This window comes from Aulonocara stuartgranti, assembly GCF_965226115.1.
Source record: "Aulonocara stuartgranti genome assembly, chromosome: 16".
Taxonomy (NCBI): domain Eukaryota; kingdom Metazoa; phylum Chordata; class Actinopteri; order Cichliformes; family Cichlidae; genus Aulonocara; species Aulonocara stuartgranti.
The window spans coordinates 28,006,440-28,030,606 of NC_138952.1; the positions used below are offsets into that span (position 1 = coordinate 28,006,440).

The window sequence follows — 24,167 nt, forward strand, 5'->3', positions numbered from 1 at the left end:
CCAGGCTGCATCCTGGCTGCATGCCAAATATCCTTGGGCAAGATACTAACCCCATGTTTGCCTACTGGTGGTGGTCAGAGGGCCCGGTGGCGCCTGTGTCTGGCAGCCTCGCCTGTCAGTGCGCCCCAGGGCAGCTGTGGCTACAATGTAGCTTGCTATCGCCAGTGTGTGAATGGGTGAATGACTGAATGTAGTGTAAAGCGCTTTGGGGTCCTATGGACTAGAAAAGCGCTATACAAATGCAGGCCATTTACCAATTCATTATTGTCAGGATGTCCTAAAAAAAAAAATCCCTGAAAGTCAATCCAAAATGCTGCAGCAAGAGTACTGACAGGGACTAGAAAGAGAGAGTATATTTCTCCCATACTGACTTCTCTTCATCTTCTCCATGTTAAATCCAGAACCGAATTTAAACTTAGTTTTGATTATGGTAATCTTTTTAGAACAGATTTCTTCCTTCTACAGTATGCTGACTTCACAGGAGCCAGGCTGCAGTATCTGTAGAGTCACAATTAGTTTCACAGCTTTTCTAAACCAGGGGTAGAACATAGCGTAAATCAAAGGGTTTAGACAGGAGTTTAAAAGAAAGAAATAGAATACAATAGATGCAGAGGCACTATTGAGAAACTCGTCTCCAAAAAGCGAAACAATGTAATATGGGCAGAAACATATTAGAAACACAAGAACAAGAACACCTAGAGTCCTGGCTGCTTTTAACTCTGATTTCTTTGCTGTTAGAGTCACTGAGAGCTGCAGTGTGACAGCTGTAACATGAGAGCGCATGGCACGGGCCTGAGACACAGCCACCACAAACACTCTCATATACAGAAATACAATCACAGTAACTGGAATTATAAAGGATAAAACAAGGTCAACAAATCCTGCAATGAATTCAACAAAAATTATACATTCTCCAAAGCAAGAATTATGCTTTCCTGGTTGACTTAGATCATCTCTTACAATCATATAGCAGTAGAAAACCGAGCAGAGCCAACACAGACAAACACAGAGTTTCACTCTTCTCTCTGTGATTCTGGTGGGGTAATGCAGAGGGTCACAAATAGCCACATAGCGGTCGACTGATATCAGCACCATATTGCCCACTGAGGCAGAGGTAACAACGAAGGATATATAATTATACAGAGAACATGTGAGCTGACCAAGAAACCAACACGCTGTATTTCGCAGGATTTCTCCAGGCATAAACAGAAGGCCAATGAGAAAGTCAGCGGCAGCTAGAGAGAGGAGTAGGATGTTAGTGGGTGTGTGGAGCTGCCTAGAAAGACAGGAAAATATAATTTTAAAAAATCAACAGAAAGAAACTATTCAAACAGATATAACAAATCAGGTATAGACTTGTAAAGCCACAGCAGCAGGTAAAAAAAAGTGAAACTCTGCCTGAAGTGGGAGACTGCGATGATGACGAGCAGGTTGAGAGTCACAGTCAGCAGAGACATTGATGGCATCAGAATGTGAAAGAGCAAAACTTGTGATAGAGGAGTTGTAGGCTTCTTGCAGGAGGTGTTGAAGAGTTGTGGAAAGCAGAGCTCTGCTCTGCTCTGGGTATCCATCTTCACAGAGCTGCAGAGAGCTGCAGCATTGTGACCAGAATTAGTAATATCCCCACACCTTCTTTAAACTCCTCCCCTTATCATTCTCTCAGTGTCTGTTGGATACTGATGCCCCTCTTCCCTTCCCTTGGGCCAATATATTAATTAATTTTTGATCATAATCATATCTATCTCACTCTCTGCCTGTACTCATCCCTCTTTCTTCGAGTTTTTGCATGTGATCTCATCAGGATGTCATTCAAGAGCTCCCCATCATATTGGACGAGATAAATGGTAGTTTACATAGAAATTGCCACTATTTATTTTTCCCCTCACAATCATCATAGAGAGAAAGCAAGTCTTTTTTTTAATCACTTTCTTGTTGTTTCAGATATAAGTACCCGAGAAAAAAACAATAGGCATTGCATAAATAGTATAACAGTATAACAATTATGTTATTTAAAGTCGCTAGTATCTGTTTCAAACGGTATTTGACCATTTAAAAGTTTTATATTTATCCTTTCATAGTTTTTTCTTTCTCATCTTGTTCATCCACCTCTTCCATTTCTACTCTTGCCTGCTCATATCCATCTCATCCTTTCCCCCCTCAACTTAATCATCACTCCTGAACTGTAATTAGTGTGTTAACAAAAGAAATCCTCCAGGTTCAAACTTAATTTAATCTCTTTATTGTCGCAATTAAGTTATCATCATGCAACCCCCCATCCCTGGACAGATGACAAGAAATGGCTATGCAACAACATAACATTACAAGCTAGCTTGATGTTGTAAGTTTTAACATCCTAAAACTTTTTAAGTAATTTCCCTCTGATCAACAGTTTAATTACATTTTCACATCATGAAAGTTTATTTGTGGAATGCAAATCTACACATGTTAGATCCACTGCAAAAAAAGTTTCAGTAACAGCCATAAATGGCAGCAAACAGGGGATAACAGCAGTGTCCCAAGAAAGGAATTTCTATTTAACTTTTAGTATATATATCATGTGTTATAGAACTAGTCAAGGATTTCTTTGTTTTAACATTTTTAAACATTATTTATCCAGAGGCACATCCTTTGATCCCATCAACATCAGAGGGGAAGATAATTCATAGCTCTGCAATGACTTGTTTTGTGCAGAGAGGAACCTCCTTGTCAACTCAGTTTACTGAAAGAAAAAAAGAAGTCAAGGCACATATTTAACAGCTTTTGGAGAGTAAAGTGATTAGAGAAAATTGCTATCCCTTTGCATCCTTAGTAGTATTAGTACTAGTTTTAGCTTATGCCAATGTTTCACAACCCTTCATTTTGAAGGTTGATGTTCATTACTGTTGTTTGGGTGCCCCGCTTTCACAGCAGTATTCAGATGATAGGGTGCGTTCTATAGCTTATGCTAGCTGACGATTAAAGCCCACTGAATGCAAAATGTCAAATTACAGCTCCAGGAAACTTGAGTTCCTAACTTTACAATGGGCGAAAAGTTCAGAAGATATATGCTGGTTCATAAATGTGGTCTTCACAAAGTTAACGATCCCTAGAGCTTTCAGACCACAGCAAACCTTGGAGCTTTTAAGCAGTGCTGAGCTGCTCAAATATCCTCCTTTAACCTTTCAATTAAATATCATCCAGGTTGGGTCAGTGGTAATATGGATCCTCTCTCCTGCTATTGTCAGTCATCTGCCTCAATGGCACATATTGAGAGCTTGCTTTCTGGTACCCTTCTTCCAGATGCCTTAATTTGCAGCCAGATGGTGGTGCGCCAATACAGCAATTAGTACTCTCTCAGAGCCTTAGGGATAAGGTCTTATTTCACAATGAGTATGGTTACCAGGCGATTGACAGGACACCAATGTAAAAAACATTTTGAGAGGTGAAACTTGAGTCTTAGTAACGCCCCTTTTAAGCAGGGTTGGGTTCTTCTTTTCTCTTTACTAGCACAGGTAGAAGAAAGTAGGGGTATTTTGTTTGAACTTGGAGCTGTGTGGGGATCCTTGGTGCAGAGCAGTGGTATGTTTGAAATTTTTGACATGTAGGAGAAGGCTTTATGGTTCACTCCCGTTAGATCGTCATAGTGGCCCCTCCCAACTCTTCTCATGATACCTGTTAGTAGGGCTGGGCCATATTATACCATTCACAGTAATACCAGTATAATGTTAGGCAACGATAGGAAAATTAAATATCGCGATAGAATATGAGTACAACGCGCATGCGCAGTGCCTTTGTTTTCATACACACATGGCCGATTGTTGAGTGAAACAGATGAACCAGAATTGGTTTGTAAAAATGGTGCAACTTCAGTGATGTGGAACTGGTTTGGTGTTTGTCCATCAGATACACGACAAAGCACATTTTTTTGCAGAACATGCAAGCGGCCGTCGTTATTGTTGTACAGTGGGGCAAAAAAGTATTTAGTCAGCCACCGATTGTGCAAGTTCCCCCACTTAAAATGATGACAGAGGTCAGTAATTTGCACCAGAGGTACACTTCAACTGTGAGAGACAGAATGTGAAAAAAAAATCCATGAATTCACATGGTAGGATTTGTAAAGAATTTATTCGTAAATCAGGGTGGAAAATAAGTATTTGGTCAATAACAAAAATACAACTCAATACTTTGTAACATAACCTTTGTTGGCAATAACAGAGGTCAAACGTTTACTATAGGTCTGTGGGTGTGTGGAGCTGCCTGAAAGAAGAGAGAGAAATCATCTGAAACATCTGAAAATAATTCAGTTATAGGTGTAGTATGTTCAAGTGTAGACAGAAGATAAGTTGTAGCAGACTGAATGTAAAGATTATTGGTAGGAGAAGGAATATGGTATGAAGTACCTCATATAATGAATATCTAAACTCTCTAAGTCTGTCATCTAATATTAACATCTAATATATACAGATCATTATATAAAAATAGTCTAACAGTTCAAATGTAAGTCTAGTGCACATATGAGTAAAATCATGTATTTACTTAAGCTGACTCTGACTTGTAAAGCTACAATAACAGTTACAAAAGTGAAACTCTGCCTGAAGTGGGAGACTGCAATGATGACGAGCAGGTTGAGAATCACAGTCAGCAGAGACATTGAGAACACAACAATATAAGGAAGCAACAATTGAGACAGAGGAGTTGTAGGCTTCTTGCAGGAGATGTTGAAGAGTTGTGGAAAGCAGAGCTCTTCTCCATCCTGAGTATCCATCTCCACAGATCTGCAGAGAGCTCCAGCTCTGGCTGAGTTATGACTACAATTAGTAATATAACTGATCCCCACACCACATCCTCTCAACTCCTCCCCCCTTCTTTCTTTCAGTTTTTGTTGGACATTAATTTCCCCCTTCCCTTTGTCTTGCCCAATAGCTTCACTATTTTCTTCCTGTATTCCTGCCTCTTTCTCTTTTCTACATTCCTTTCGGATATGTTGTACTTGGGATTCTTTTACTGTATCCTAACCTCCCTCTCTCTGCCCATTCTAGGTCAGAAATGGAAGTCTCAGTTATTTAATTGACTCCACTTGTCAATTGGTAGGCCCACAAAACCCCTATACAGGAAGTTGATTTCAGCTCGCTGATTTAAAAAAAAGTCCTAATCCCTGATCCTATGAGTCTTCCCCAGTGGATAATGTAGGATTCTGGCACTGATGTGGTTGAGGGGACTCGCCCAGAACTGACTACCTCTAAATCAGCCAGGTGTTTTTCATGCTAACCCTGATAAGACGTAACCTGAGTAGCCCATCAGTCTCACCTGTTAACCTGTTATTTAACATGGCACTTGTTATTTCTGGTATTATTTTAGTAGCTTGGAAGACGGGGTAACCTGTGAGAGGTATTTGCACTAATAAAAATAATCCTGGATTTCTACCTTTACTGCTTCACTAAAGGTCAAAAAGTGAATGTCCACAATTTAGGCTTGAATTGCAGGAAATTTTATTAATGGAATTCAGCAACACAATAGCATAATAAAATAATGAAAATCACAAAAAATATTGAAATCAATTATACTTTACTAATCTAACTAAGAATCTCTAAGTTTATTTTTATTTTTGGGGAGGAGAGGTTGAAGGAGGGATGAGCACAGCCAGGCCTAGAGAGACACTCAGCTGGGCATTCAAGTTGTTGACATTTAATCATCCGATGTCCACTCACACCTTATCTCTGTCTATCTACCTGACTTACATGATTTAAAACAGGTTTAACCTTTTAAACTTTAAAATCAGTTCTTTACACTTTATTTGTTACTCTTAACATTAAGAGTTCACATTTACATCATATTTAAACATTCACTCACATATAGATAAAAATCACATCAAGATTCATTCAGTTTGTGTAATTCTTTTGTTTTTTATGCTCTTTTGCCATCAGAATTATTGTCTAAAGGTGAAGAAAGATGCCCAACAGAATTACTTTACCAAATGGACCATCCCAGCCTTCCCGTATTGGTCTATTTGATTCACCTTTTATTGTTTATTTTATTTTTTATTTTCACTTGCTAGATACAGGACAGACTTGAATGAGAAAAAGAAAAGGGAGAAAGAAAGAGGGGGAAAAAAAAACAAAACAGCGGCGTCATGCACCGCGGCGCGCGTGCACAAAAGGATCCAAACGCAGACTCAAGCGCTAGCAGAAAATGACACTTTATTATAAAAACCAAAGATGACCCGGGAAAACCAAAGGAGCAAAACGAGGAACTAAAAAACCCGGGGAAACAATGACGTGAGGGAGCCGGAATCGGGACCGTGGGAGGGATTAGAGGGGGAACGTGGGAGCTCGGCAGGGAAGTCCGTGAGAAGGAAATCCGTAGAGGTAGTGGATGGGCCAGATGATGCATCGGGTGATCCAATTGAGCAGGAGGACAGGCAGGTGGCAGACGCTGAACGCCGGATCGAAACCACAGAGAGGTGATTAACGGACTGGCGTGGAGCATCCGTCAGCGCCGGGTTAAGTAGCTCTTCAGGTAATCACCCCGATGGAGAGAAGGTGTGCCGGTGATGGCCCAGACTGGGGGTGTGGCTACCCGCGCATCACACATTCCACACACAGGACCACGGACCATGACAAGCGGAGTAGAGGGACGGGGATAAAGGGCAAAAAACAAAAACCAACAAAATAAGCAGACATAAAATACATATATCAATCACCTGGATCACCTGTTGAGAAAGAAAAAATAAAACAAGCATTTAACAAGGGATAAACAACATCATGATGATCTATGGGAATATAACAGTAAATACATTATTGTGCAGCACGTAAGATTGACAGCACACAGTGTGCTTTGAGGTAGGAGCCAAAAAGGGTGTAGTTTGTGTGTGTGAGCACCCGTGTGTACACCTGTGAGCATGGACGCGCTTGTTTTTAAAAGGTTCCTACATGTAATGATCTGCTAGAGGGTGTGGGGGGGGGGGGGGGGCACAGCCCCGTCCTCCAGGGCATGAAGCAGGTATGGAGGAGATCAAAACTCCAGACATCCAGAGGCCCCCAGAACACAAGAGACCAAGGAAGACCAACAGAGGGGCAGCTGCGCCACTATCCCAGAAAGAGCTGAGGAGAGTCCCAGATGAGGGCTCACTCAGCAGCCGCGGAGCATAAGCCAGGGGGGGTTGCAGTGACTAACCCGGGAGCTCCGCCGGCAGCCAGCTGCGCCAGAGTCACTGAGCCCCAGGCCGAGAGGCCAAGGGACGCCCATCCCCGGACACAAAGACCCACCAACGCACCGATGTCTAAGGATGTCTGCCACTGGCAGGGGAAGTGGGAAGGGGGGGATAGGCCTCCATACCTTGGAAGGCCTGAGATGTCCCCAGAGAGGTGGCGTCTGATACCCGACCTGGCATATGGAACCAGACATACAGGCACACACAGATACAAACATCCGTTCCCACCCTCATGCTCTCATATGCAATTACTCAACACTCACCCAACGTGGAGACAGACATGTAGAGACAAACAATGTACACACAATCACACTCCCCAAGCGTACTCTAAGCCCGGGTCTAGGTACCCTTGCCCCTGGAGGGGGAAACTGCATCCAGACCCAGGTGGTGTTACCCTTTTCCCTGCGGTGGGGAGATGCAGACTGCCACGAGTCCGCAGCAGCAGGGAGGCCCCACTTTCCAGACCGCAATCGGATGGCCAACTCCTCCTCCTAGCCCCCCCGCTCCATCATGGCCGCAGAGAATGGGGGTGTGAGAAGACTCCAAACCTCCCTCTGCCCGCTCATATGTAGTGTTGATGCATGTGTGTTTTAAGGTGCATTTAAAACCCAGGAGGACATGGAGCTACCTGCCAGAGAGCAGCAGGTAAGCGCATAGCCCCTCCTGATAGCCCTCAGTGTCTACGTGTATCTAAAATTGAGAGGTGGACAACGACACCAGGGGTGAGGTTGTACACCCTGATGGTAATTTGGAGTCCGTGTAGCGTGCCCACCCCCAAGATCCTATATGTATGTGTTATGAGAGTGTGAGTAATGTGAATGTCAAAGTTGTGAGATAAAATTGAGGCACAGGCAGCCAGAAGGGGACGGGGGGGGGGGGGGGGGGATGCCTCCCCTGCACCCTGGTGACACACCTTTACCCCAAGGGCAGCTCCCCCGCTGACCCCAGTAGGCACCCCCATACTCTGCAACCCGCCAGGAAAAGGTGCCCATGCCCATCTGAACCGGGGCCCAGTACAGCAGCGCCGCCCGGCCCCACAGAGCCCGGGACAGCCCACCCGACCCCACCACAGAGAAAACTGCACCCACCCCGTCATCTACTCATCTTCCAGACTGCATGAGACAATAGACGCCCAGGCTGAGATCTTCCTCCACCTCTCCTATATCTCCCCCTGCTGCAGAGTGAGTTCCTGAAGAGAGGAGAGCTCCTGCAAGATGTAACAACCTCCCCCACCAGTCGAAGAGCCCCCCAGGTGGCTCGATGCACTGGCGGCACCCTGCGCCAGGGCTGGGCCCCCATACACTCACCCACCCACAACTCCGGCAACACACCAACCAGGACACAAGCCCCCGAGTCCCAGCCAGGGCCCCAGCCGGAGCACCCCCACAACCCCATGTCCGTCGCGGACCCACCCCGGGGCAGCCAGGCTACCAGGTCAGTAACCCACGTCCGTTTTTAGCAAGACCATCATTTTTATAGCGGCAACCCTTCCCATGAGTGATATGGGTAGACATTTCCATCTAGCCAGATCACCTTCTACTTTCTTTAAAAGTGGGATATGGTTTAATTTAGTTAGATCTGCAAGCTTGGGAGAAACATTAATACCTAAATATTTTATATTTCCCGATTGCAGTGGTGTAGAAGAAGAATTATGGAAGGAGCGATTATTGGAAGGACTGTAGATTTTGACCAGTTAATTGAGTAATCTGTAGGGGTGCAACGATATTCGTATCGATATTGAACCGTTCGATACAGTGCTTTCGGTTCGGTACGCATATGTATCGAACAATACAACATTTGTAATTTATTTTATCAACTTTCCTTCTGACGATGCTGTCTGTGTTGAGCGCTCAGTGAATCTGCGTTCGACTACTCCGCCTAGGCTGCACTGTCGAGCGCAGATCCACTGAGCGCTCCACACAGACAGCATAGTCAGAAGGAAGAGCGCAGGGCACCTCCCCCACCCTCATTCAGATCTGGCGTTTGGAATTATTTTGGTTTTCATGTGACGTATGACCCTGAAGGTAAGCGAGTCATGGACTAAAGTAAAACAGTATGTTGGATGTGCCATGCAATGCTCAATTACATGGGTGGGAACTAGTGTGTTAGCGCAGTTAGCTCGTTAACGTGTTGGCCGTCTAGCCCCATGCACGGGGCGATCGGCGGTAGCTCGTTAACGGAGATTTGCCGTGTTGTGGTGTTAAGGTCATTTCAACGAGATTAACCTGAAAGCACTAGTGGGAACACAACGAATATGACTGCACATTTACGCCGACATCATCCTAGTGCAAAGACAAAAACAACAAGCATGCTACTAACTTTAGCCGAGTCATTTAGACAGCTGTTAGCACATGATTCTCCTTATGCTGCTGAGAATATAGCCCAGAAGAAGCGGATAGTATAGCTTTTATTTTGGAAAGAGACATTTCTCTGTAATAAACTCTCTTTTCCAAAGATGCATGATTCCTCAATCAGATACAGGGCTTGCAATATCGCTAGCCCGACGTCCCGGAGCTAGCGATTTTTTCAGTCGGGCTACCAAAATCTATCTCTTCCCTGCCCGTCGGGCTATTGTAGGAAGGAAAAATATATGTCAATGCTTTTGCATTCTTTCAGAAATGTAGCTGGGTAATTATGTCATTGGGTGAGCCACTGTCAATATGTGACATATTGAAATCGTGTTTGAATTTGCGCTTGTTTTTTTGCTTTCACTTTGCAATCGTGCGAACTGTGTATAGAGAGCGACAGCACTGATCTGTGAGTGATGATAATTTGTGCACCAATTCCTCTGACATCGTCTTATTAATCGTTAGCTTACTATGCAAACATGACAAGTGAAATCTCCCGCAGCTTACACATGTGAGAGGTTGATCGCGCAGAGAATCGCTGAGCTTATGTGAGTGCGTGTGTAAAAGCAGCAGTATATATATTTTAGTTCTGCTTAGCCAAATAAGACAGGTCAGGGTGAAGAAGTGACAGCCAAAGAAAAGCTTACCACAAAACGGAGAAGTTATGACAAATCAGACTATGAGGCAAGTGCAGCTTTATGGTTTCATGGACAAAAGAATTTCTGTGGCTGCAATATGATGAGCTAAATAACCAGGGCTGCACATAAGTGGTCCGCAGGTGCGCATTCACTGTCAAAATAAAAAACACGCACAAGGGTTAGGGTTAAATTTAAAAACTGTACTTTTGAGTTAAAATATATATTTATAATTTTAATAAATGACAAATTAAAAAGGCATGAACATTTTTTTTGTATCGAAAAAATATCGAACCGTGACACCAAAGGATCGAACCGAACCGAACCGTGAATTTTGTGTATCGTTGCACCCCTAGTAATCTGATATTCTTGCAAAAGAGTTTAACAATTCTATCACCCCAGAGATATTGGTTTGTGAATTTTGGAGAAAAAGTAACACATCATCTGCATAAAGGCTGATCTTATGTTCCACGTTCTTGCATTTTATGCCCTTAATTACTGAATTCTGTCTAATTGCTGCTGCTAGTGGTTCAATAAAAATTGCAAACAGTGAAGGCTCAGAGAGAGAAACTCTTGTCTAAATTAGAGGCATTTTCACTATGTCCTTCGCTACAAGTGAAAAACCTGGATGTTATTTTTGACTCTGAGCTTGGTTTTATCCCACATGTTAAACATGTAACCAAAATTGGATTTTATCATCTAAAAAATATAGCCAGAGTTCGCCCTATTCTCTCTCAGGCCAACACGGAGATGCTGATGCATGCTTTTATTACCAGTCGCATTGATTACTGTAATGCCCTGCTCTCTGGTCTTCCTAAGAAGAATATTTCAACTTTACAACTTTTGCAAAACTCGGCAGCTCGTGTGCTGACGAGGACCAGAGGGCGGGCCCACATTACACTGGTTTTAGAATCGCTGCACTGGCTCCCCGTGTGTTTCAGGATCGATTTTAAAGTTCTTTTATTGGTTTTTAAATGTCTTAATGGTCTTGGGCCTTCTTATCTCTCAGATCTGCTTTTACCATACGAACCCTTGCGGACCCTGAGGTCCTCTGGTACTGGCCTTTTGATTGTCCCTAAAGTCAGGACACATACTCACGGAGAGGCAGCTTTTCAGTGGTATGGTCCTCGTCTGTGGAACAGCCTGCCGGAGGAGCTCAGGGCCGCAGAGAACGTACATGTTTTTAAGAACAGGCTCAAGACCCACCTTTCTAATTTAGCTTTCACCTAACGTTTATTTATTTTATGCTTATTTATTCTATCCTGTTATTCTATTATTAATTTAGACTTTACCTAATAATTATTGATTTTATTCTTATTCATTTTTTAATCTTCTTACTCTATTTATATTTATATTTATATTTATATTTATATTGTATCCTGTTCTTATTTATTTAATCATTTTACCCTGTATATATCCTATTGTGTCATATCTCCAGTGTTTCCTCGGAGGGCGCTCTCTGCACCGGGGCTGTGATCAACTGTGGCTGCTGGGTTTCTGGGGGTCCTCTCAGCCTGGCTGGGGGGCTCCTTGGCCTCCCTCCTGCTGTGTGCCCAGCCTGGAGGCTGCGGTCTGTGGCTCCCGGTGCAGACGGCTCCCTGTTATAGTGTTTCCTCACTTGGCTCATGCGAGCCCAGCCCAATTTTTACTCTTTAAGTGTGCGCGTGTGTGTATGTGTGTGTGTGTGTGTGTGTGTGGGGGGGGGGGGGGGGGGGGGGATATGTGTGTATTCACATCATTTATGTCAATGAGAGTGTGGGGAGTGAGTTGGAGGGTGGGGTGGGCTGCTTTTAACTATGTAAAGCACTTTGTGCTACATTTTTTTTGTATGAAAAGTGCTTTATAAATAAAGATTGATTGATTGATTGATTGATTGATTGATTGATTGATTGAAGGGGAGAGTGGGCATCCCTGCATGGTGCCCCTCAGGAGACAGAAGCTGGAGGATTTTTGGTCATTTGTTTTGTCACAAGCTGTTGGGGAATTGTATAATATTTTTAACCAGTTAATGAAAGAGGATCCAAAACCGAATTTGTGTAAAGTTGCAAATAGAAATTTCCAGTTAACTCTGTCAAATGCTTTTTCTGCATCTAAAGAGAATATTGTAGTTTCTAGGTTTTTACTGTATGAGTAGTCTATCAAATTAAGTAATCTGCGTATATTTGTTGATGAGTGCCTACCTTTTATTAAACCAATTTGGTCAGGATGAATTAAGAGGGGGGTTATTTTCTCCAGTCTCTTTGAGAGGGCTTTGCAGATTATTTTAAGGTCTACATTTATAAGGGATATTGGACGATAGCTTGAGGGATATACAGGGTCTTTGCCTGGTTTTAGCAGGAGATTAATGTTTGCAGATTTCATATTTGATGGAAGTCTGCCCTTTTCTTTGATTCCTAACAACGTTCTGTAAAAAACTGGTGCTAGAATCGTCCAGAATTCTTTGTAGAATTCAGCAGGAAAGCCGTCTGGACCTGGGGCCTTATTATGGGGCATGCTTATCAGGCTTCCTGGAGTTCACCTGCTGTCAGTGGTGAATCCAGTGCCATTGCTTGAGTGTCTAATAATTTTGGAAGAGTTATGTTGTCTAAAAACTGATCAATTTCCTTTTTAGATGGGTTTATTTGTGGTGAATACAATCTTTTATAGAAATCCCTGAAAATGTTGTTTATTTGTTTCGGGTCATATATTGTGTTCCCAGATGGATCTTGAACAGCACCTATAGTTGTTTTTTCTTTATTTGTTTTTAGCTGGTTTGCTAGAAATTGACCGGATTTATCACCATGTTCATAATTTTGTAAGCGTAGTTTTTGTACTAAGATTTTTTTTTTTTTAATCAATTATCTCATTTAATTCTAGTTTTGTTTTGTGTATTTTGTTCAATGTTTCCTGATCTTGGTGGGACGCGTAGGCTTCTTCTAGTGATTTGATGTTTTTTTCTAATTCCTGAATATTTTTGTTTTCTTTTTTCTTTTTATGTGATGAGAAAGAAATTATTTCACCTCTCATCACTGCTTTCCCTGCTTCCCATAGAACAGAAGCTGATGTTCCGGGAGTGTCATTATAGTCTAAATATGAAGTCCACTCTTTGTTAAAATATTTAATAAAGTCTTCATCTTTAAGCAGGGATGTATTAAATCTCCAGTTTTTACTTGGCGTAGTATTATTCTTGTTCATTAGTGTTAAAGATACAGGAGCATGATCGCTGACAGCTATAGGGTGAATCTCAGTGTCTGAAATGCCACTCAGCAGTGAGCTACTGACCAAAAAATAATCCGGACGAGAGTAGGAGTGATGAATATGTGAGAAAAAAGTATATTCCTTACTGGTGGGGAGAAGGGAGCGCCATGCATCGCAAAGACCAAGGTTGCTCATATACTGTTTGATTATATTTGTGGACTGCCAATTGCGCTGAGTTCCTGCTGTATTGAGCCTATCCATTTCTTCATTTAGTCCAAGGTTGAGGTCACCTCCAAGAACAAGTGTGCTATCTCAGTGTTCAGAGAGTCCACTGAAAAAAACGTGAAAGAATGAGGGTTCATCAACATTTGGACCATACAGGCAGTGCAGAATTATTAGGCAAATGAGTATTTTGTCCACATCATCCTCTTCATGCATGTTGTCTTACTCCAAGCTGTATAGGCTCGAAAGCCTACTACCAATTAAGCATATTAGGTGATGTGCATCTCTGTAATGAGAAGGGGTGTGGTCTAATGACATCAACACCCTATATCAGGTGTGCATAATTATTAGTCCTGTCCTTTCCTTTGGCAAAATGGGTCAAAAGAAGGACTTGACAGGCTCAGAAAAGTCAAAAATAGTGAGATATCTTGCAGAGGGATGCAGCAGTCTCAAAATTGCAACGCTTCTGAAGCGTGATCATCGAACAATCAAGCGTTTCGTTCAAAATAGTCAACAGGGTCGCAAGAAGCATGTGGAAAAACCAAGGCACAAAATAACTGCCCATGAACTGAGAAAAGTCAAGCGTGCAGCCGCCAAGATGCCACTTGCCACCAGTTTGGCCATATTTCAGAGCTGCAACATCACTGGAGTGCCCAAAAGCACAAGGTGTGCAATACTCAGAGACATGGCCAAGGTAAGACAGGCTGAAAGACGACCACCACTGAACAAGACACACAAGCTGAAACGTCAAGACTGGGCCAAGAAATATCTCAAGACTGATTTTTCTAAGGTTTTATGGACTGATGAAATGAGAGTGAGTCTTGATGGGCCAGATGGATGGGCCCGTGGCTGGATTGGTAAAGGGCAGAGAGCTCCAGTCCGACTCAGACGCCAGCAAGGTGGAGGTGGAGTACTGGTTTGGGCTGGTATCATCAAAGATGAGCTTGTGGGGCCTTTTCGGGTTGAGGATGGAGTCAAGCTCAACTCCCAGTCCTACTGCCAGTTTCTGGAAGACACCTTCTTCAAGCAGTGGTACAGGAAGAAGTCTGCATCTTTCAAGAAAAACATGATTTTCATGCAGGACAATGCTCCATCATACGTGTCCAAGTACTCCACAGCGTGGCTGGCAAGAAAGGGTATAAAAGAAGAAAAACTAATGACATGGCCACCTTGTTCACCTGATCTGGACCCCATTGAAAACCTGTGGTCCATCATCAAATGTGAGATTTACAAGGAGGGAAAACAGTACACCTCTCTGAACAGTGTCTGGGAGGCTGTGGTTGCTGCTGCACGCAATGTTGATGGTGAACAGATCAAAACACTGACAGAATCCATGGATGGCAGGCTTTTGAGTGTCCTTGCAAAGAAAGGTGGCTATATTGGTCGCTGATTTGTTTTTGTTTTGTTTTTGAATGTCAGAAATGTATATTTGTGAATGTGGAGATGTTATATTGGTTTCACTGGTAAAAATAAATAATTGAAATGGGTATATATTTGTTTTTTGTTAAGTTGCCTAATAATTATGCACAGTAATAGTCACCTGCACACACAGATATCCCCCTAAAATAGCTAAAACTAAAAACAAACTAAAAACTACTTCCAAAAACATTCAGCTTTGATATTAATGAGTTTTTTGGGTTCATTGAGAACATGGTTGTTGTTCAATAATAAAATTATTCCTCAAAAAATACAACTTGCCTAATAATTCTGCACTCCCTGTTTACACTTGCAATACATAGCTTTTATCAAGTATAGATAGTTTAATGATTAAGAATCTGCCCTCTGGATCTAAAACTGTATCGAGTACTGTGAAATTTAATATTTTTATGTATTAAAATTGCTACTCCCCTTTGTCTAGAATTATAACAAGCTGAGAACACATTAGGAAACTCAGGTGTTTTAAGTTCATTCGAACCTCTAAGAGGTCTGTGGGTCTCTTGTAAAAGGACAACATCTGCCTGTAGTTTTTTGAGTTGGTTAAATATTTTTAACCTCCTTTCTCTGGAGCCAGCTTCATTCATATTCCATGTAACAAACCTCAGTGGCCCCATAGATGTCTGTGTATAACTAGGGGTGTACGCTGTGTGTGTCGCCTAGACAGGTGGAGAGAATACATCACTTGTTCATGAATAAAGAGAAGGAGAGAGAGAAAAAATGTGTGGCGAGATGCTCCCTGAGTCCGACTATGTGTGTGCATATTTACTAATATGAGTACGCTTGGCTTAAGTGTGTGTATCCTATATGACTGCGTACGCTGTCTGACTGATGTAAATGTGCTGCCGTTGAGCGCATGATTGTGCGTGATCGTGCTGTGCGTATGTGTCGAAATAAAGGATGTTGTTTGTGGATGAGTGTGGAAGCAGGTGATCGAAGCAGTGAAAGAAATAAAGAAAGAAACCAAGGGCACGGGTGAGCAGCATAAAAACAAGAGGGGGAAAGAGAGGGAGGAAAAAAACGAGAAGGAAAAAAAACCAAACAAAAAAAACCCCGGAAATATTGGGAAGAGGACCCTGCGTCGTTCCAGGATCTCTTTGGGGAACTGGTCGTTCACGCTGAAGTCCGTTCCTTTTAATTCCCTGCCGTGGCGTTTCACCTGTTCCTTTTGTTTGAAGTGGCTGAATTTGGCCACAATAGGATGTGCTCTCCCAGCCGGCGACCTCATGGCCCACAAGCGATGCACTCTATCAAGGCGATGTTCTTTACGGTGTCCTCTGGCAGCTTCAGGTGGATTTTAATAAAGCTTTTCACCATTGCCTCAGCGTCCTCTCCGGCAGATTCTGGAATACCAGAAAACACAAGGTTGTCTCTCATGCTACGGGATTGTAGATCGATAACAGACTCTTTTATTTTTTTATTTTCTATGTTTAGCTGGGTCACGTTATCGGTAAGAGATTTGACCGACTCCCGTAGCGTGGCATTTTCAGCGGCAAGCGTTTCCACCTGCTGCTGGCTGAACTCCAGGGATTCTCGCAGAGATTTAAATTCCCGGTGTAAAATCTCCCCCAGGAACAGCCTCGCATCGAAAATGGACAATCGCTTGTCGATTGACTCCTGGATGCCTGCAATGTCTTTGCCGGCAGGCGATGTTATGCCGGGGAAGTCTGCCGGGCGACATCTCTTCGATGACGGTGTCTCAATTTTGGCCGAGGAAGATGCACTCTGTTTGATGTTCAGTAAAGAATCCGGATTCGTGATTACTAGCAAGCTTTGTTTACTGTGTAACTGAGCAGACATTACACGTAAGCCACCTCACTCCCGGGGGGGGGGGGGGGTCTCACTTTCGCGCTGTCTCACTGCGTGTGTGCGCAGCGTACTACATGGAACAGGTATATTAAAGCAGCATTAATGAACAATATTAGTCAGATGTTCTACATCCCCTTTCTTTAGCTTAGGACTAACAACATCTTTAGCAATAATCCATTAACAACATATCCTAGTCCTGTGTCATTGGTAAGAACATAGTGAGACAGTCACATGTACTGTCCATTGCTTTTTTTTTTTCTTTTTTTTTTAATGTTACAGTCCATCTCTTATGCCTTAGTGTTCATACTTGGGGTTTGGCTTGCAGACTCTCCCAAATCGTGTGATGTAAGCATCACTTGCCACGCGACAGGGGGACTGGACAGGGGCTTGTGTGAAGTGTTGTGTGCGGCTATGTGTTTGTTCTTCAGTGTGTGGCACAGGTCTTTGGATCTGCTGTGGGGAACTTGTGGTTGGTGGTTGGGCCGCGGTGTAATCATCACGGGAATCTCCGTGTTGTGGTGGCGGTTCAGAGACTGGGAGGACATGCCTGCAGTTCCGCCTGTATTCTCCACCTCCTGACTGGACAATGTACAATCTGGGCTCCTTGCAGGCTTCCTTGATGGTTCCTAAGGAGTCATGTCCATGACGCGTTTGCATCCGCACAACCTCACCTGGCATGAGGGGACGGAGGGGTCTGCTGGACTTGTCATAGTATTTCTTCTGTGCATGGCGCTTGTGAAGTAAGTTTGTTTTAACAGCTCTGTTGCTTTTGGGGCTGGGAACGAGCAGACGTTTACACACAGGTAGGGTAGTGCGCGTCTGTCTTGACATCAGCCTTTCAGCTGGAGAACCTAATGTGTGGTCTCGTGGCACATTGCGGAGATTGAGTAGGTTGAGGAAGACATCTGTTCCATCTCTCTTTGATCTCCCCATCAACTGCTTTGCACTGCGAACTGCACGTTCAGCAAGTCCATTGGCCTGCGGATAGTCTGGGCTACTTGTCACATGAACAAAGTCCCAGGCCGAAGCAAAGTCTGCAAAGCGTTGGCTAGTGAATTGGGTGCCGTTGACTGATATTACTTTGTGCGGGCAGCCATGGACGGAAAAGTGTCTTTTAAGCTTTTTAATGACAGTGTTGGCGGTTAGGTCACGAAGCAAGTCTACCTCGAACCAACCTGAGTAAGAGTCGACGACAACCAGGTGATGTTGACCATTCCACTCAAAGATGTCAATGGCGACGGTTGACCAGGGTAAGTCCGGCACTGGATGTAGCTTCAGTGGCTCTTTCTGTTGATGTGGCCTGGTGCTGTTGCACACTGGACATGCAGCTGTTTCTTGCTCTATATCTTCAGTCATTGTGGGCCAAAACACGATACCACGGGCCCTGCATTTAGTAGCTTCCGTGCCCGGGTGCCCTCTGTGGAGGATGGCAATATAATCCTTTTGCAAAGACTTGGGGATCACTGTTTTCGGGCCTTTCGTGACAATGCCATCTTCTAGGGTGAGTTCACCTCGATATGGGTGGTATTGACGAAGTTCTGTGGGCAGCTGATTTTGTCTGCAAGGCCAGCCTCTCATTATGACACTGCTCAGTTTCTGTAGCTCTGGATCAGAGGCAGTGTGCTCCTTTAGCTGTGTCAGCCTGGAAGAAGAGATTTGTTGGATCGACATGATCTCGTAGTCAGTTGTTTCATCACTGTACTGATCTGTCGAGTTTGTGGGAGCACGGGACAAAGTGTCGGCGAGGTACATCTGCAAGCCTTTTTTGTACACCATCTGAAAGTTGTACTTCTGCAGTCTTAGCATCATGCGTTGCAGTCTGGCTGGAGCTGAATGTATTGGCTTGTTTAAGATAGTGACTAACGGCTGGTGATCAGTTTCGATTTGGATTTGCTTTCCATAGATGTAATCATTGAACTTGGAACAACCGAATACAACTGCAAGAAGCTCCTTCTCGATCTGTGCATAGCGCATTTCTGTCTGCGTCAGAGTACAAGAGGAGTAGGCAATCGGGGCGCCTTCCTGGAGGCATGCAGCCCCGAGTCTATACTGCGATGCATCACACGTTAGCGTGACGGGTTTCTGGATGTCGTAGTAGCTGAGGATGGGAGGACTGGTTAGGCTCTGTTTTAAAGCATCGAATGCATCTTGATGCTGCTTCAGCCAGCACCACTGAATGTCTTTGCACGTTAGCTCCCGAAGTGGGGCTGATAGCTCACTGAAATCAGGAATGAACTTTCCTAGGTAATTAATCATCCCTAAGAAGCATTGGAGAGCTGTGACGTTTTCAGGTGTGGGCATCTCCTTAATTGCTTTAGTCTTTGCTGGGTCAGGCTTTAAGCCCTTGCTTGGGAAGACATGACCAACATAGCAGACTTCTTTGAGACTGAATTTGCACTTCAGGGGGTTGAGTCTCAGTTTGACTTCCCTTGCACGGTCGAGTACCTTTCTGAGATTGTGTTCATGCTCTTTCATATCTCTTCCGCCAATGATTATGTCGTCGACGATGACAGCACAGGGTTTTCCAGCAAAGATCTGCTCCATTGCACGCTGGAACACCTCGCTGGCTGAGTTTATTCCATACAGCATTCTGAGAAAGCGGAATCTGCAAAACGGCGAGCTGAAAGTCGTGAGCATGGATGATTTGTGGTCAAGCGTTATCTGCCAAAAGGAGCATTTCGCATCCAGGACAGAAAAGACTTTGGAGTTAGGCACTTGGGCGGCTACCTCCTCTATAGTACGCATAGGGTGATGTGGGCGTTTTAGCGCTTTGTTTAGATCTCTTGGATCGATGCAGAGTCTGATGTCATCTGAATTTTTCTTGTGGGTCGCCACCATAGACGACACCTGTTGGCTCGGTGACAGGGGTGATCACACCCAACTCGACCATGCGGGTTAATTCTGCTTTAACCTTGTCTTGCATTGGAACTGGTATTTTGCGTGCAGGCTTTACTACTGTTGTGACTTCTGGGTCTATTTTCATGGAATAGGTAACCGGAAGTTTACCAAGTTTATCTTCGAAGAGGTCTGAATACTCTAAGAAGATCTGTTCTGAAAAGGTGCTTTCCACATCCTTGGCTACATGGTGGACTTCTTTGTTCAATGTGATTAATTGTAAGTGGAGTGAGTCTGGTAAGCCAAGTAGGGGTTGTACGTCTCGTTTCACTACGAAGAACTGCAGAGGGTATTCCTTGCCTGCAGAGTGGCATGGGAGTGTTGCTGTGCCAGCTGTTTGGATTTCCTCACCTCCATATGCCACCAGTTTAGTTTTCTGTGATGGCAGGAGTTTTTCATCTTGTCTCAGTTGTTCAAAAAGGTCAGCTGGCATGACATTACATTTGGCGCCAGTGTCCACCTTGAGCTCTGAGTGTTTTCCATTAATATGCACCGTGGTGAAAATGTCATTCTTGTATGGAAAGCAGGGATTTATAGTGTCTATATTAATTCCATTCACATAGAACATTTCCTCATCGCTGCTAGGCGCTTGCATCTCAATGTGGTTAACAGGTCTCTTTTTGAATTGCCGTGTTTGTGATGACTTGCCACATTTCTGGAAATGATTCCATTTTTGGCACTTATGGCATTGCTGGCCATATGCTGGGCATTTGTCTCTTTTTGCCTCGTGGCTGTCCCCGCAGTTGTTGCAGTTTGTGATTGCGTGAGCGAGCCTCTGTTCTGGATGTGTTGCACGCCACTCATTGCCTGTCTTTGTCTTGACTTTGTGTGGATGTTTTTTCTTTATTGTGTGATGCAAGGTATCCACCTTTGTTGCCATTTGTTTTGGAGCTGCTAGAGCTTTCGTATGTTGATCTGTCTGCTCGAATATCTGGCACATTTCAATTGCTTTGCTCAAAGTTAAGTCACTGTCGCGCAGCAGTTGCTTTCTCATGCTGTCACTATTTATGCCACAAACAAGTCTATCTCTGATGAGCTCGTCTTTAAGCTGGTCAAATCTGCAACTGCCTGCCTTATTTTTCACGTAAGACTCAATTGTTTCATCTGGCCTTTGGTTTCTGGTGTTAAACTTGTGCCTTTCCATTGTTATGTTTGTTTGGGGATTACACAGTTCCCGAAATTTGCGCTTTAGACATTCCGGGTCTTCTCTCAATTCTGCTTCGGTCACCAATCGTCTGTGTTCTCCTTCCCCCGCGTGCACAGCGGGTGCATAAATGAAGGCGCGCTCCCGCTCGATGGCTTCAGAGCCGGCCAGGTTTAGCAGGATGAACGCTCTAGTTCGAGCATCCTTATCGGAATGAGCAGCGGCTATAAATATGTCGTATTCCTGCTCGAATACACGCCACTTCTCGACGATGTTTCCACTGAACACCAATGGTTCTGGTCTATGGAATCCGTCTGACATGGTCGTTGATGCTCAATAGCCTTTGCTACGATAGCCGAGCAACGCTAGCTGGTTACTTGCTTGCTTCGTCCGCAAAGTGCTGGGAAAACTTTAGCCTTACTACTCCGTCGGCAGGGCTGTAGCACACGACCAAACCACAACTTCTGACACCATGTTTGATGTTCAGTAAAGAATCTGGATTCGTGATTACTAGCAAGCTTTGTTTACTGTGTAACTGAGCAGACATTACACATAAGCCACCTCACTCCCGGGGGGGGGCGGGTCTCACTTTTGCGCTGTCTCACTTTGTGCGTGCGCAGCGTACTACACGGAACAGGTATATTAAAGCAGCATTAATGAACAATATTAGTGAGATGTTCTACACACTCTGAGCCTTCTTCATGACTAAATCTTGGAAACAGCGGTCGATGTAATCTTGGAGAACGTCTAAACTCTCCCCGTTGTTCTCCAGGGTATTAGAGATGATAGGACAGATGTTGTTAGTTATATGACAATTGATTAGTATATCTGGTAATACTGAAGCTTAAAGAAACTTTGTTCAATTCTAAACTACCATTCGCTTTAATTTTCCGCCAAAGTCTCTGGCGTCTGACGTCAGTTACAGCATGAGTCGCTTACCTTGTCCATCACTTCCGTCACTTACCTCTCCCTCCGTTTTTTCAGTTTGTGTAATTCTACATGAATTAATTTGTGTGTAGCACATTTTCACTTGAACATTTATTGTAACGCAATCCCTTAATAATTCAAATTCATATTAAGAATTTCTGTCACTTTTTAAAAACTCTGCTGTCAATCACAATTTATTTCTTTCATTAAACTTATTTTATTAAATCACACATTTTGTAACTCAGACTCTCAAATTAGTGTCTTCAGAGTGTTGCTTCAACCGCACACACATACACCCACACACACACTCTGATAATTTTCAGTCACATAAAGCTGGATATTAAGACTTTTTTAGCATCTGTTAGCTGTGATGTAAAGGTACCCAGGGGGGCATTGCAATCTCTTTCTACCCCAGGTCTCAAGATACACTCCACACAGGATTCATCACACTAAAGACTGGTTTGCAGCTGCCTGGTAACAAGGCAAACTTGAAAACCTGGAATCTTCCCTCTGAGTAGCCACAGCAACATTTTGGTGATTAAAACAATCATGTCGAGGTTTTTTGTGACACTGTTTTCAACCAGTCTGACCCAGTGATAGCCAGCAACCACTCGGCAAACAGTATCAGAATGCACATTTTGTTGCTAGTGACAGGAGGTTGCCAGTGGGTTGTTAACCCTTTTCTAGGCCTTTATAATTGAAACCAGCACTATTTGACAACCAGTGTTGGGGTTATTACTCAAGAAATGTAATGTATGGCATATTACTTGTTAAATGTCTTAAAATTAATATAGTACATTATTGATAGAGAAAGTAATTTGATATACCATTTGGTACATTAAGGAACGATTTCTTTTTTCTACAGTATGCTGACCTCACAGGAGCCAGGCTGCAGTATCTGTAGAGTCACAATTAGTTTCACTGCTTTTCTAAACCAGGGGTAGAACATAGCATAAATCAAAGGGTTTAGACAGGAGTTAAAATAGTACATATAGATCACAATCGATGCAGATGAGCTATTGAGCAACTCGTTTCCAAAAAGTGAAATAATGTAATATGAGCAGAAACATAATAGAAACACAAGAACAAGAACACCCAGAGTCCTGGCTGCTTTTAACTCTGATTTAGTTGCTGTTAGAGTCACTGAGAGCTGCAGTGTGACAGCTGTAACCTGAGAGCGCATGGCACGGGCCTGAGACACAGCCACCACAAACACTCTCATGTACAGAACTATGATGACAGTAAGTGGAATAATAAAGGCTAAAACAAGGTCAACAAATCCTGCAATAAATTCAATGAAAATTATACATCTTCCATAGCAAGATTTATGCTTGCCTGGTTGACTTAGATCATCTATTAAAATCACATAGCTGTAGAAAACAGAGCAGAGCCAACACAGACAGACACAGAGTTTCACTCTTCCCTCTGTGATTCTGGTGGGGTAATGCAGAGGGTCACAAATAGCCACATAGCGGTCGACTGATATCAGCACCATGTTGCCCACTGAGGCAGAGGCAATGATGTAGGATACATAATTATACAATGAACATGTGAGCTGACCAAGAAACCAACACGCTGTATTTCGCAGGATTTCTCCAGGCATAAACAGAAGACCAACGAGAAAGTCAGTGACAGCCAGAGAAAGGAGCAGGATGTTAGTGGGTGTGTGGAGCTGCCTAGAAAGATAGGAAAATATAATTTTTAAAAAAAGTCAACAGAAAGAAAGTATTCAAACAGATATAACAAATCAGGTATACACTTGTAAAGCCACAGCAGCAGGTAAAAAATATGAAACTCTGCCTGAAGTGGGAGACTGCAATGATGACGAGCAGGTTGAGAGTCACAGTCAGCAGAGACATTGAGGACACAACAATATAAAGGAGCAAAACTTGAGACAGAGGAGTTGTAGGTTTCTTGCAGGAGATGTTGAAGAGTTGTGGAAAGCAGAGCTCTGCTCCATCCTGAGTATCCATCTCCACAGACCTGCAGAGAGCTCCAGCTCTGGCAGAGTTATGACTACAATTAGTAATATAACTGATCCCAACACCACATCCTCTCAACTCCTCCCCTCTTCTTTCTTTCAGTTTTTATTGGACATTGATTTCCCCCTTCCCTTCGTCTTGGCCTAAAGCTTCACTATTTTCTTCTTGTAGGCCTGCCTCTCTCTCTTTTCTAAATTCCTTTTGGATATGTTGTACTTGGGATTCTTTTACTGTATCCTAATCTCTCTCTCTCTGTTCATTCTAGGTCAGAAATGGAAGTCTCAATTATTGAATTCACTCAACTTGTCAATCAGTAGGCCCACAAAACCCCTATACAGGATGTTGATTTCAGCTCGCTGATTTAAAAAAAAAAAGGTCCTAATCCCTGATCCTATGAGTCTTGCC

The 24,167-nt window shown here is 43.4% G+C and overlaps 2 protein-coding genes across 2 annotated transcripts; both read right to left on the reverse strand.

Moving 5' to 3' along the window:
- Nucleotides 1-459: 459 nt before the first annotated feature.
- LOC309691010 (trace amine-associated receptor 13c-like) lies at nucleotides 460-1,571 on the reverse strand (the record flags this gene model as incomplete). The annotated part of the gene is made up of 2 exons (XM_082508537.1): nucleotides 460-1,276; nucleotides 1,399-1,571. The coding sequence occupies 2 exons, from the start codon at nucleotides 1,569-1,571 to the stop codon at nucleotides 460-462; spliced, it is 990 nt and encodes a 329-aa protein (XP_082364663.1).
- A 21,068-nt stretch (nucleotides 1,572-22,639) lies between these two features.
- Nucleotides 22,640-23,802, reverse strand: LOC309691384 (trace amine-associated receptor 13c-like; the record flags this gene model as incomplete). Its single annotated transcript, XM_082509001.1, has 2 exons — nucleotides 23,581-23,802; nucleotides 22,640-23,456 (listed from the first exon to the last, which is right to left on the reverse strand). Exons 1-2 carry the CDS (start codon nucleotides 23,751-23,753, stop codon nucleotides 22,640-22,642), a joined length of 990 nt encoding a protein of 329 aa, XP_082365127.1. The 5' UTR covers nucleotides 23,754-23,802.
- Nucleotides 23,803-24,167: the final 365 nt, after the last annotated feature.